This window comes from Bombina bombina, chromosome 2 (assembly GCF_027579735.1).
Source record: "Bombina bombina isolate aBomBom1 chromosome 2, aBomBom1.pri, whole genome shotgun sequence".
NCBI classification, from domain to species: domain Eukaryota; kingdom Metazoa; phylum Chordata; class Amphibia; order Anura; family Bombinatoridae; genus Bombina; species Bombina bombina.
The window spans coordinates 62180321-62194860 of record NC_069500.1 but is presented as its reverse complement, the minus strand read 5'-3'; the positions used below and the strand labels follow the sequence as shown (position 1 = coordinate 62194860).

General features: G+C 41.0%; 1 protein-coding gene across 1 annotated transcript in view; it reads right to left on the bottom strand.

Annotated features, from left to right (window-relative positions):
• Positions 1 to 14540, bottom strand: part of LOC128648424 (elongation factor 2) — a 196233-nt gene that overhangs the window by 109719 nt on the left and 71974 nt on the right. Inside the window, exon 6 of the mRNA XM_053701080.1 lies at positions 12102 to 12207. Within this exon, the coding sequence (XP_053557055.1) occupies positions 12102 to 12207 (106 nt within the window). The remainder of the gene's footprint in view (positions 1 to 12101; positions 12208 to 14540) is intronic.

The following is a 14540-nucleotide window of genomic DNA, read 5'->3' as shown; positions in this document are numbered from 1 at the left end:
GAATCACAATGTAAGGCTGATAACTCAGAGACTCTTCGAGCCGAGGAAATAGCCATTAAAAACAGAACTTTCCAAGATAACAATTTTATATTAATGGAATGAAGGGGTTCAAATGGAACACCCTGTAAAACGTTAAGAACTAAGTTTAAACTCCATGGCGGAGCAACAGCTTTAAACACAGGCTTGATCCTAGCTAAAGCCTGACAAAAAGCCTGGACGTCTGGATTTTCTGACAGACGCCTGTGTAACAAGATGGACAGAGCTGAAATCTGTCCCTTTAATGAACTAGCTGATAAACCCTTTTCTAACCCTTCTTGTAGAAAAGACAATATCCTAGAGATCCTAACCTTACTCCAGGAGTAATGTTTGGATTCGCACCAGTATAGGTATTTACGCCATATTTTATGGTAAATCTTTCTGGTAACAGGCTTCCTAGCCTGTATCAGGGTATCAATAACCGACTCAGAAAAACCACGTTTTGATAAAATCAAACGTTCAATTTCCAAGCAGTCAGCTTCAGAGAAGTTAGATTTTGATGTTTGAATGGACCCTGTATCAGAAGGTCCTGTCTTAGAGGTAGAGACCAAGGCGGACAGGATGACATGTCCACTAGATCTGCATACCAAGTCCTGCGTGGCCATGCAGGCGCTATTAGAATCACTGATGCTCTCTCCTGCTTGATTTTGGCAATCAATCGAGGAAGCAGCGGAAAGGGTGGAAACACATAAGCCATCCCGAAGTTCCAAGGTGCTGTCAAAGCATCTATCAGAACCGCTCCCGGATCCCTGGATCTGGACCCGTAGCGAGGAAGTTTGGCGTTCTGGCGAGACGCCATGAGATCTATCTCTGGTTTGCCCCAACGTCGAAGTATTTGGGCAAAGACCTCCGGATGAAGTTCCCACTCCCCCGGATGAAAAGTCTGGCGACTCAAGAAATCCGCCTCCCAGTTCTCCACTCCCGGGATGTGGATTGCTGACAGGTGGCAAGAGTGAGACTCTGCCCAGCGAATTATCTTTGATACTTCCACCATTGCTAGGGAGCTTCTTGTCCCTCCCTGATGGTTGATGTAAGCTACAGTCGTGATGTTGTCCGACTGAAACCTGATGAACCCCCGAGTTGTTAATTGGGGCCAAGCTAGAAGGGCATTGAGAACTGCCCTCAATTCCAGAATGTTTATTGGAAGGAGACTCTCCTCCTGATTCCATAGTCCCTGAGCCTTCAGAGAATTCCAGACAGCGCCCCAACCTAGTAGGCTGGCGTCTGTTGTTACAATTGTCCAGTCTGGCCTGCTGAATGGCATCCCCCTGGACAGGTGTGGCCGATGAAGCCACCATAGAAGAGAATTTCTGGTCTCTTGATTCAGATTCAGAGTAGGGGACAAATCTGAGTAATCCCCATTCCACTGACTTAGCATGCATAATTGCAGAGGTCTGAGGTGTAGGCGTGCAAAAGGTACTATGTCCATTGCCGCTACCATTAAGCCGATCACCTCCATGCATTGAGCTACTGACGGGTGTTGAATGGAATGAAGGACACGGCATGCATTTTGAAGCTTTGTTAACCTGTCCTCTGTCAGGTAAATCTTCATTTCTACAGAATCTATAAGAGTCCCCAAGAATGGAACTCTTGTGAGAGGAAAAAGAGAACTCTTCTTTTCGTTCACTTTCCATCCATGCGACCTTAGAAATGCCAGAACTAACTCTGTATGAGACTTGGCAGTTTGAAAGCTTGAAGCTTGTATTAGAATGTCGTCTAGGTATGGAGCTACCGAAATCCCTCGTGGTCTTAGTACCGCCAGAAGGGCACCCAGAACCTTTGTGAAGATTCTTGGAGCCGTAGCCAATCCGAATGGAAGAGCTACAAACTGGTAGTGCCTGTTTAAGAAGGCAAACCTTAGATACCGGTGATGATCTTTGTGGATCGGTATGTGAAGGTAAGCATCCTTTAAATCCACTGTGGTCATGTACTGACCCTCTTGGATCATGGGTAAGATTGTCCGAATAGTTTCCATTTTGAACGATGGAACTCTTAGGAATTTGTTTAGAATCTTTAAATCTAAGATTGGCCTGAAAGTTCCCTCTTTTTTGGGAACCACAAACAGGTTTGAGTAGAACCCTTGTCCTTGTTCCGACCGCGGAACCGGATGGATCACTCCCATTATTAACAGATCTTGTACGCAGCGTAGAAACGCTTCTTTCTTTATCTGGTTTGTTGACAACCTTGACAGATGAAATCTCCCTCTTGGGGGAGATAATTTGAAGTCTAGAAGGTATCCCTGAGATATGATCTCTAGTGCCCAGGGATCCTGAACATCTCTTGCCCAGGCCTGGGCGAAGAGAGAGAGTCTGCCCCCCACTAGATCCGGTCCCGGATCGGGGGCTCTCGGTTCATGCTGTCTTTGGGGCAGCAGCAGGTTTCCTGGCCTGCTTGCTCTTGTTCCAGGACTGGTTAGGCTTCCAGCCTTGCCTGTAACGAGCAACAGCTCCTTCCTGTTTTGGTGCAGTGGAGGTTGATGCTGCTCCTGTTTTGAAGTTCCGAAAGGGACGAAAATTAGACTGTCTAGCCTTAGCTTTGGCTTTGTCTTGAGGTAGGGCGTGGCCCTTACCTCCTGTAATGTCAGCGATAATCTCTTTCAAACCGGGCCCAAATAAAGACTGCCCCTTGAAAGGTATATTAAGTAGTTTGGACTTAGAAGTAACATCAGCTGACCAGGATTTTAGCCACAGCGCCCTACGTGCCTGTATGGCGAATCCTGAGTTCTTAGCCGTAAGTTTGGTTAAATGTACTACGGCCTCCGAAATGAAGGAATTAGCTAGTTTAAGGACTCTAAGCCTGTCCGTAATGTCGTCTAGCGTAGATGAACTAAGGTTCTCTTCAAGCGACTCAATCCAAAATGCTGCCGCAGCCGTAATCGGCGCGATACATGCAAGGGGTTGTAATATAAAACCTTGTTGAACAAACATTTTCTTAAGGTAACCCTCTAATTTTTTATCCATTGGATCTGAGAAAGCACAGCTATCCTCCACCGGGATAGTGGTACGCTTAGCTAAAGTAGAAACTGCTCCCTCCACCTTGGGGACCGTTTGCCATAAGTCCCGAGTGGTGGCGTCTATTGGAAACATCTTTCTAAATATTGGAGGGGGTGAGAACGGCACACCGGGTCTATCCCACTCCTTAGTAACAATTTCAGTTAGTCTCTTAGGTATAGGAAAAACGTCAGTACTCGCCGGTACCGCAAAGTATTTATCCAACCTACACAGTTTCTCTGGTATTGCAACGGTGTTACAATCGTTGAGAGCTGCTAAGACCTCCCCTAGTAATACACGGAGGTTCTCCAATTTAAATTTAAAATTTGAAATATCTGAGTCCAATCTGTTTGGATCAGAACCGTCACCCACAGAATGAAGCTCTCCGTCCTCATGCTCTGCGAGCTGTGACGCAGTATCAGACATGGCCCTAGCATTGTCAGCGCACTCTGTTCTCACCCCAGAGTGATCACGCTTGCCTCTTAGTTCTGGTAATTTAGACAAAACTTCAGTCATAACAGTAGCCATATCTTGTAATGTTATCTGTAATGGCCGCCCAGATGTACTAGGCGCCAAAATATCACGCACCTCCCGGGCGGGAGATGCAGGTACTGCCGCGTGAGGCGAGTTAGTCGGCATAACTCTCCCCTCGCTGTTTGGTGAAATTTGTTCACATTGTACAGATTGACTTTTATTTAAAGTAGCATCAATACAGTTAGTACATAAATTTCTATTGGGCTCCACCTTGGCATTGGAACAAATGACACAGATATCTTCCTCTGAGTCAGACATGTTTAACACACTAGCAAAAAACTTACAACTTGGTTATAATCTTTTTTAGCAAAAAACGTACTGTGCCTCGAAGAGGTACTAACGATTAAATGACAGTTGAAATAATGAACTGAAAAACAGTTATAGCATCAAACTTTAAAAACAACAAAACTTTTAGCAAAGGTTTGTTCCCATTAGTAAAATAACAATAATTAAATTTGACATAAAAAATACAAAGCAACGTTTTTATTCACAGTCACTATAAGAATTCTCACAGCTCTGCTGAGAGAATTTACCTCCCTTCAAAGAAGTTTGAAGACCCCTGAGATCTATCAGAGATGAACCGGATCATGCAGGAAATATAAAAGTAACTGACTGGTATTTTTTGATGCGTAGCAAAGAGCGCCAAAAACGGCCCCTCCCTCTCCCACACAGCAGTGAAGAGAAACGAAACTGTCACAATTAAAGCAAAAAAAAAAAAAAAAAACTGCCAAGTGGAAAATAATGCCCAAATATTTATTCACACAGTACCTCAGCAATGTAAACGATTCTACATTCCAGCAAAAACGTTTAACATGATAAATAGTTATTAAAAAGGATTAGTGACCTTTAACAGAGTAGTTCCGGTGAAATACCATCCCCAGAATACTGAAGTGTATACATACATGTCATTTTAACGGTATGGCAGGATTTTCTCATCAATTCCATTCAGAAAATAAAAACTGCTACATACCTCAATGCAGATTCATCTGCCCGCTGTCCCCTGATCTGAAGCCTTTACCTCCCTCAGATGGCCGAGAACAGCAATATGATCTTAACTACTCCGGTTAAAATCATAGTAAAAAACTCTGACAGATTCTTCCTCAAACTCTGCCAGAGAAGTAATAACACGCTCCGGTGCTATTTTAAAATAACAAACTTTTGATTGAAGTCATAAAAACTAAGTATAATCACCATAGTCCTCTCACACATCCTATCTAGTTGTTGGGTGCAAGAGAATGACTGGGACTGACGTAGAGGGGAGGAGCTATATGCAGCTCTGCTGGGTGAATCCTCTTGCATTTCCTGTTGGGGAGGAGTTATATCCCAGAAGTAATGATGACCCGTGGACTGATCACACATAACAGAAGAAATAAGGTTTTTATTTCGAATGCTGTTGTTATGGTTTACATATAGTAAATAATATTGGAGTGTGTGCATTCCCCTGTTTAACATCCATCAGAGAAAAAACATATCTTGCAAGATTAGAATTTAGTTGTTAGTTTGATTACTGTTTTTAATATAATAAAGATTTTTTTAAATAGCATTAATAAATGGTAATGAAAAATCACTAACATGAAAGTATCTCACATAATTCACAGATAAGATAATGAACTGTTAAGGTCACTTTATATTTTCCTCATATTAACACTAAATATTTAATAATAAGAAGGTGTTTAAAGAATTACATATGTTGAAAATCACAAGGTTTTTTGTATAAGAAATGCATAGTTATGATTATGAAACAAAATCACTGTTTATTGATTATTTTTATTCTGTTGAAGGAATATGTATTATCACAATTGTAATTATTTACACCTGTGTTGTGTCACATGGACTGCCTATAAAAGGTGGAGTTGGATTATGTACTAATCACTTGGCTTGAGAAAGGGCAGAAGCCCGAAACGTCACCTGTATTTCACTGCTTGTAATAAAAATGTTATAAAAAAAACAACTTGGAGTGCTGCAGCCATTTCTATTTTGCATATCAATACCTGTCAAGGTGAGACAGCGGCTGCTTGCACCCTTACCGAGGACAGAATTGGTGCTGGACGTTAACTTGTTTATATATATATATATATATATACCTCATATCTTTGAGCCCGTTTAACTTTGTATGTAATATTTTTTTAAATAATTTTTTACTGTTATTATGAGTAACTATTTTTAAATGTATTTCTTTCATGTAATTGGCAAGAGTCCATGAGCTAGTGACATATGGGATATACAATCCTACCAGGAGGGGCAAAGTTTCCCAAACCTCAAAATGCCTATAAATACACCCCTCACCACACCCACAATTTAGTTTTACAAGCTTTGCCTCCTATGGAGGTGGTGAAGTAAGTTTGTGCTAAGATTTCTACGTTGATATGCGCTTCTCAGCATTGTTGAAGCCCTATTCCTCTCAGAGTACAGCGAATGTCAGAGGGACGTGAAGGGAGTATTACTTATTTGAATACAATGATTTCCCTAACGGGGGTCTATTTCATAGGTTCTCTGTTATCGGTCGTAGAGATTTATCTCCTACCTCCCTTTTCAGATCGACGATATACTCTTATGTACCATTACCTCTACTGATAACTGTTTCAGTACTGGTTTGGCTATCTGCTATATGTGGATGGGTGTCTTTTGGTAAGTATGTTTTTTATTACTTAAGACACCTCAGCTATGGTTTGGCACTTTATGCATTATATAAAGATCTAAATATATGTATTGTACTTATATTTGCCATGAGTCAGGTTCATGTATTTCCTTCAGCAGACTGTCAGTTTCATATTTGGGGAATTTAAACATTTTAAGAAATTTATTTCTTACCTGGGGTTTAGTCTTTTTTTCAATTGACTACTTCTTGCTATTGCGGGTATTAGGCCAGCGGGTGCGTCAAATGCTAAACTTTATTGCGTCATTCTTCGTCATTTCCGGCGTCATACGTGACGCCGAGACCTTTCACACGGCGGCGTCATTAGTGACGCGAGTGTGTCATCTCCGGTTATTTGTGGTGCCAAAAAAGTTTACATTACGTTGTGCGTCATACTTGGCGCCAAATTTTTTTCATTATTTCAATACCCCATTGATGTTTGCCTCTTGCTTTTTTTCTCTATCAGAGGCCTATGCTTTTGCATTATTTTCCCATTCCATATAAGGAAATAGATAATTTTGCTGTATATGTTGTTTTTTCTCTTACATTGAGCAAGATGTCCCAATCTAATCCTGGCTCAGAAGTTTCTGCTGGAACATTGCAGCCTGACATCGGTTCTACCAAAGATAAGTGCATTTGTTGTAAGAGTGTAGAAATTATTCCACCAAATATCATTTGTAATAGTTGTCATCATAAACATGCAGATAGTGTTTCCATCGGTAATAGTACATTGCCAGTTGCAGTTCCTTCAACTTCTAATGTACATGATAGACCTGTAAATTTTAAAGAATTTGTATCTGATTCTATTCTGAAGGCTTTGTCTGCATTTCCACCTTCTAATAAACGTAAAAGGTTTTTTAAAACTTCTCATTTAGCTGATGAAATTTCAAATGACCAGCAACATAATAATTTATCCTCTTCTGATGAGGATCTATCTGATTCAGAAGATCCTTCCTCAGACATTGACACTGACAAATCTACTTATTTAAAATAGAGTATATGCATTCTTTATTAAAAGAAGTGTTAATTACTTTGGATATTGAGGTAACCAGTCCTATTGAAGTTCAGTCTAACAAACGTTTAAATGCTGTTTTTAAACCTCCTGTGGTTTCCCCAGGTGTTTTTCCCATTCCTGAGGCTATTTCTGATATGATTTCTAGGGAATGTAATAAGCCAGGTACTTCTTTAATTCCTTCTTCAAGGTTTAAAAAATTGTATCCGTTACCAGCAAAATCTATAGAGTTTTGGAAAAAAATCCCCAAAGTTGATGGGGCTATTTCTACTCTTGCTAAACGTACCACTATTCCTATGGAAGATAGTACTTCCTTTAAGGATCCTTTAGATAGGAAGCTTGAATCCTATCTAAGAAAGGCCTATTTATATTCAGGTCATCTTCTCAGACCTGCTATTTCTTTGGCTGATGTTGCGGCTGCCTCAACTTTTTGGTTGGAGAATTTAGCGCAACGAGAATTGGATCTTGACATATCTAGCATTACTCGCTTACTGCAACATGCTAATAATTTTATTTGTGATGCCATTTTTTATATTATCAAAATTGATGTTAGATCCATGTCTTTAGCTGTATTAGCTAGAAGAGCTTTGTGGCTTAAATCTTGGAATGCTGATATGACATCTAAATCTAGATTACTATCTCTTTCTTTCCAAGGTAATGATTTATTTGGTTCTCAGTTGGATTCTATTATTTCAACTATCACTGGAGGAAAAGGAGTTTTTCTGCCTCAGGATAAAAAACCTAAGGGTAAATCTAAGGCTTCTAACCGTTTTCGTTACTTTCGTCAGAATAAGGAACAAAAACTCAATCCTCCTCCCAAGGAATCTGCTTCCAGTTGGAAGCCTTCCTCAAATTGGAATAAATCCAAGCCATTTAGGAAACCAAAGTCTGCCCCTAAGTCCGCATGAAGGTGCGGCCCTCATTCCAGCTCAGCTGGTAGGGGGCAGATTAAGGTTTTTCAAGGATTTTTGGATAAAATCTGTCCAAAATCATTGGATTCAGAGCATTGTCTCTCAGGGGTATCGAATAGGATTCAAAGTAAGACCTCCTGTGAGAAGATTTTTTCTCTCACGCATCCCTGTAAATCCAGTAAAAGCTCAGGCTTTTCTGAAGTGTGTTTCAGACCTGGAGTCTTCAGGGGTAATCATGCCAGTTCCTTCTCAGGAACAAGGTTTGGGGTTTTATTCAAACCTATTCATTGTACCAAAGAAAGAAAATTTATTCAGACCAGTTCTGGATCTGAAAATTTTGAATCGTTATGTAAGAGTACCAACTTTCAAGATGGTGACTATAAGGACTATTCTGCCTTTTGTTCAGCAAGGACATTATATGTCCACAATAGACTTGCACGATGCATACCTTCATATTCCGATACATCCAGAACACTATCAGTTTCTGAGATTCTCTTTTCTAGACAAGCATTAGCAATTTGTTGCTCTTCCATTTGGCCTAGCAACAGCTCCAAGAATCTTTTCAAAGGTTCTGGGTGCCCTTCTATCTGTAATCAGTTTCCTTATTTGGACGATATCTTGGTACTAGCTCAGTCTTTACATACTGCAGAATCTCACACGAATCAACTAGTGTTGTTTCTTCAGAAACATGGATGGAGGATCAATTTACCAAAAAGTTTCTTGATTCCTCAGACAAAGGTCACCTTTTTAAGCTTCCAGATAGATTCAGTATCCATGACTCTGTCTCTAACAGACAAGAGACGTTTAAAATTGGTCGCAGCATGCCGGCACCTTCAGTTTCAGTCATTCCCTTCGGTGGCTATGTGCATGGAAGTTTTAGGTCTCATGACTGCAGCATCGGACGCGATCCCCTTTGCTCGTTTTCACATGAGACCTCTACAGCTTTGCATGCTGAATCAATGGTGCAGGGATTATACAAAGATATCACAATTAATATCCTTGAATCCCAATGTACAACAATCTCTAACTTGGTGGTTAGATCACCATCGTTTGGTTCAAGGGGCTTTTTTTGTTCGGCCAACCTGGACTGTGATCTCAACAGATGCGAGTCTTTCAGGTTGGGGAGCTGTTTGGGGATCTCTGACAGCACAAGGGGTTTGGAAATCTCAAGAGGCGAGATTACCAATAAATATTTTAGAACTCCGTGCAATTCTCAGGGCTCTTCAGTTTTGGCCTCTGCTAAAGAGAGAACCGTACATTTGTTTTCAGACAGACAATATCACAACTGTGGCTTATGTCAATCATCAGGGTGGGACTCACAGTCCCCAAGCTATGAAAGAAGTATCTCGGATACTTGCTTGGGCGGAATCCAGCTCCTGTCTAATCTCTGCAGTGCATATCCCAGGTGTAGACAATTGGGAGGCGGATTATCTCAGCCGCCAGACTTTACATCCAGGGGAGTGGTCTCTCCATCCAGATGTGTTTTCTCAGATTGTTCAGATGTGGGGTCTTCCAGAGATAGAACTCATGGCCTCTCATCTAAACAAGAAACTTCCCAGATACCTGTCCAGGTCCAGGGATGTTCAGGCGGAAGCAGTGGATGCACTGACACTTCCTTGGTGTTATCATCCTGCTTACATCTTCCCGCCTCTAGTTCTCCTTCCAAGAGTGATCTCCAAAATCATCATGGAACAGTCTTTTGTGTTGCTGGTGGCTCCAGCATGGCCACACAGGTTTTGGTATGCGGATCTGGTTCGAATGTCCAGTTGCCCGCCTTGGCCACTTCTGTTACGGCCGGACCTACTATCTCAAGGTCCGTTTTTCCATCAGGATCTCAAATCATTAAATATGAAGGTATGGAAATTGAACGCTTAGTTCTAAGTCATAGAGGTTTCTCTGACTCAGTGATTAATACTATGTTACAAGCTCGTAAATCTGTCTCTAGAAAGATTTATTATAGAGTTTGGAAGACTTACATTTCATGGTGTTCTTCTCATAAATTCTCCTGGCATTCTTTTAGAATTCCTAGAATTTTACAGTTCCTTCAGGATGGTTTGGATAAGGGTTTATCTGCAAGTTCCTTGAAAGGTCAAATCTCCGCTCTTTCTGTTTTATTTCACAGAAAGATTGCTATACTTCCTGATATTCACTGTTTTGTACAGGCTTTAGTTCGTATTAAGCCTGTCATTAAATCAATTTTTCCTCCTTGGAGTCTTAATTTGGTTCTGAAGGCTTTACAGGCTCCTCCATTTGAGCCTATGCATTCTTTGGACCTTAAACTACTTTCTTGGAAAGTGTTGTTCCTTTTGGCTATCTCTTCTGCTAGAAGAGTTTCTGAGCTATCTGCTCTTTCTTGTGAGTCTCCTTTTCTGATTTTTCATCAGGATAAGGCAGTTTTGCGGACTTCTTTTCAATTTTTACCTAAGGTTGTGAATTCTAACAACATTAATAGAGAAATTGTTGTCCCTTCCTTGTGTCCTAATCCTAAGAATTCTTTGGAAAGATCCTTACATTCTTTGAATGTGGTAAGAGCTTTGAAATATTATGTGGAAGCTACTAAAGATTTCAGGAAGACTTCAAGTCTATTTGTTTTATTTTCTGGTCCTAGGAAAGGTCAGAAGGCTTCTGCTATTTCCTTGGCCTCTTGGTTGAAACTTTAATTTCATCAAGCTTATTTGGAGTCGGGTCAGGCCCCGCCTCAGAGAATTACAGCTCATTCTACTAGATCAGTGTCCACTTCGTGGGCTTTTAAGAATGAAGCTTCAGTTGATCAGATTTGCAAAGCGGCGACTTGGTCCTCTTTACATACATTTACTAAATTCTACCGTTTTGATGTATTTGCTTCTTCGGAAGCAGTTTTTGGTAGAAAAGTTCTTCAGGCAGCTGTTTCAGTTTGATTCTTCTGATTTTGTTTTAAGTTTTTTTCTTTCAAAAATGAAATAAACCTATTTTTTTGGGTTGTGGATTAATTTTTTCAGCGGAATATGGCTGTTTTTATTTTTATTCCCTCCCTCTCTAGTGACTCTTGAATGGAAGACTCCACATCTTGGGTATTGATATCCCAATATGTCACTAGCTCATGGACTCTTGCCAATTACATGAAAGAAAAATGATAAATTCATTTCTTTCATATTGGCAAGAGTCCACGAGGCCCACCCTTTTTATGGTGGTTATGATTTTTTGTTTAAAGCACAATTATTTCCAAATTTCCTTTGTTGATGCTTTCTACTCCTTTCTTTATCACCCCACTGCTTGGCTATTCGTTAAACTGAATTGTGGGTGTGGTGAAGGGTGTATTTATAGGCATTTTGAGGTTTGGGAAACTTTGTCCCTCCTGGTAGGATTGTATATCCCATATGTCACTAGCTCATGGACTCTTGCCAATATGAAAGAAATGAATTTATCAGGTAAGTTCTTACATAAATTATGTTTTTTGATGTATTTTGTGACATATTTTATTTGAGCGTAACAGTTAACCAGAGCTCTGAGCTTGTGCTAACCCGTTGCCCATTAAATTGCGCTTGAGCAAACACGTTTACGTTAAACTTGTAATGCGCGCGCTACTTCAGAAACACGCAAACACCTACAATAAACCGGATATCGCTTGTGCGCAACATTTAGCGCGCCACTCGTAATCTGGTCCACAATTAGCTGTATGTTTAGGAAACACAATTAAGTAAGAGTTCATACTCTACATGGAAATTGCAGTAGACAACAACTTGAAGAAAAGAATAGATAAAAGGACCCTTGAGGATACTTCTGTGTAATGTTATCACATTTGGGACTAATTAAATACACATGTAGCGGTAAACTTTTTTATTGCACTTTTTGTCTGTATCATGAAAGTTTAGTTTCCCTGTAAATTATCTTTTGTAATGGCTGCGTTTACTTATGTGAAAATTGCTGGTGTTATTAAAATGTTTTGGTTCTCATAAACAGACCCAAATGGTTTCGTTTAACTACCCACCTTTCCAAAACATTACCTTGAAGATAGGATCCAGAACGAGCTGGCTGAATGTACGGGGCAGCTTCTTGCCATCTGCGTTGGTGGCTGTCTTGCTAAATTTGCCTGTAGATGCATCAAAATACCTAAAGACAAAATGTGAGGAGATATTTTATGACCGATTATTTACTCCTGATACAGCACACCACAGACTTTTCAGATTGTGTCAGAAATCCATACAAATTACTGTATGCACAATATATACAATTAATAAACCCAAACAACATAACTCAGATGTTCAGGTAGAAGGCAAAAGCTTCAAAGTCCAATCGATGTTACACTAATTTTATTTTCATGTAGATCTTCTTTAAAAATTTAAAAAAACAGAATTTATGTTTACCTGATAAATTTCTTTCTCCAACGGTGTGTCCGGTCCACGGCGTCATCCTTACTTGTGGGATATTCTCTTCCCCAACAGGAAATGGCAAAGAGCCCAGCAAAGCTGGTCACATGATCCCTCCTAGGCTCCGCCTACCCCAGTCATTCGACCGACGTTAAGGAGGAATATTTGCATAGGAGAAACCATATGGTACCGTGGTGACTGTAGTTAAAGAAAATAAAATATCAGACCTGATTAAAAAAACCAGGGCGGGCCGTGGACCGGACACACCGTTGGAGAAAGAAATTTATCAGGTAAACATAAATTCTGTTTTCTCCAACATAGGTGTGTCCGGTCCACGGCGTCATCCTTACTTGTGGGAACCAATACCAAAGCTTTAGGACACGGATGAAGGGAGGGAGCAAATCAGGTCACCTAAATGGAAGGCACCACGGCTTGCAAAACCTTTCTCCCAAAAATAGCCTCAGAAGAAGCAAAAGTATCAAACTTGTAAAATTTGGTAAAAGTGTGCAGTGAAGACCAAGTCGCTGCCCTACATATCTGATCAACAGAAGCCTCGTTCTTGAAGGCCCATGTGGAAGCCACAGCCCTAGTGGAATGAGCTGTGATTCTTTCGGGAGGCTGCCGTCCAGCAGTCTCGTAAGCCAATCTGATGATGCTTTTAATCCAAAAAGAGAGAGAGGTAGAAGTTGCTTTTTGACCTCTCCTTTTACCTGAATAAACAACAAACAAGGAAGATGTTTGTCTAAAATCCTTTGTAGCATCTAAATAGAATTTTAGAGCGCGAACAACATCCAAATTGTGCAACAAACGTTCCTTCTTTGAAACTGGTTTTGGACACAGAGAAGGTACGATAATCTCCTGGTTAATGTTTTTGTTAGAAACAACTTTTGGAAGAAAACCAGGTTTAGTACGTAAAACCACCTTATCTGCATGGAACACCAGATAAGGAGGAGAACACTGCAGAGCAGATAATTCTGAGACTCTTCTAGCAGAAGAAATCGCAACTAAAAACAAAACTTTCCAAGATAATAACTTAATATCAACGGAATGTAAGGGTTCAAACGGAACCCCCTGAAGAACTGAAAGAACTAAATTGAGACTCCAAGGAGGAGTCAAAGGTTTGTAAACAGGCTTGATTCTAACCAGAGCCTGAACAAAGGCTTGAACATCTGGCACAGCTGCCAGCTTTTTGTGAAGTAATACCGACAAGGCAGAAATCTGTCCCTTCAGGGAACTTGCAGATAATCCTTTTTCCAATCCTTCTTGAAGGAAGGATAGAATCCTAGGAATCTTAACCTTGTCCCAAGGGAATCCTTTAGATTCACACCAACAGATATATTTTTTCCAAATTTTATGGTAAATCTTTCTAGTCACAGGCTTTCTGGCCTGAACAAGAGTATCGATAACAGAATCTGAGAATCCTCGCTTCGATAAAATCAAGCGTTCAATCTCCAAGCAGTCAGCTGGAGTGAAACCAGATTCGGATGTTCGAACGGACCCTGAACAAGAAGGTCTCGTCTCAAAGGTAGCTTCCAAGGTGGAGCCGATGACATATTCACCAGATCTGCATACCAAGTCCTGCGTGGCCACGCAGGAGCTATCAAGATCACCGACGCCCTCTCCTGCTTGATCCTGGCTATCAGCCTGGGGATGAGAGGAAATGGCGGGAACACATAAGCTAGTTTGAAGGTCCAAGGTGCTACTAGTGCATCCACTAGAGCCGCCTTGGGATCCCTGGATCTGGCCCCGTAGCAAGGAACTTTGAAGTTCTGACGAGAGGCCATCAGATCCATGTCTGGAATGCCCCACAGGTGAGTGACTTGGGCAAAGATTTCCGGATGGAGTTCCCACTCCCCCGGATGCAATGTCTGCCGACTCAGAAAATCCGCTTCCCAATTTTCCACTCCTGGGATGTGGATAGCAGACAGGTGGCAGGAGTGAGACTCCGCCCAAAGAATAATTTTGGTTACTTCTTCCATCGCTAGGGAACTCCTTGTTCCCCCCTGATGGTTGATGTACGCAACAGTCGTCATGTTGTCTGATTGAAACCGTATGAACCTGGTCCTCGCAAGCTGG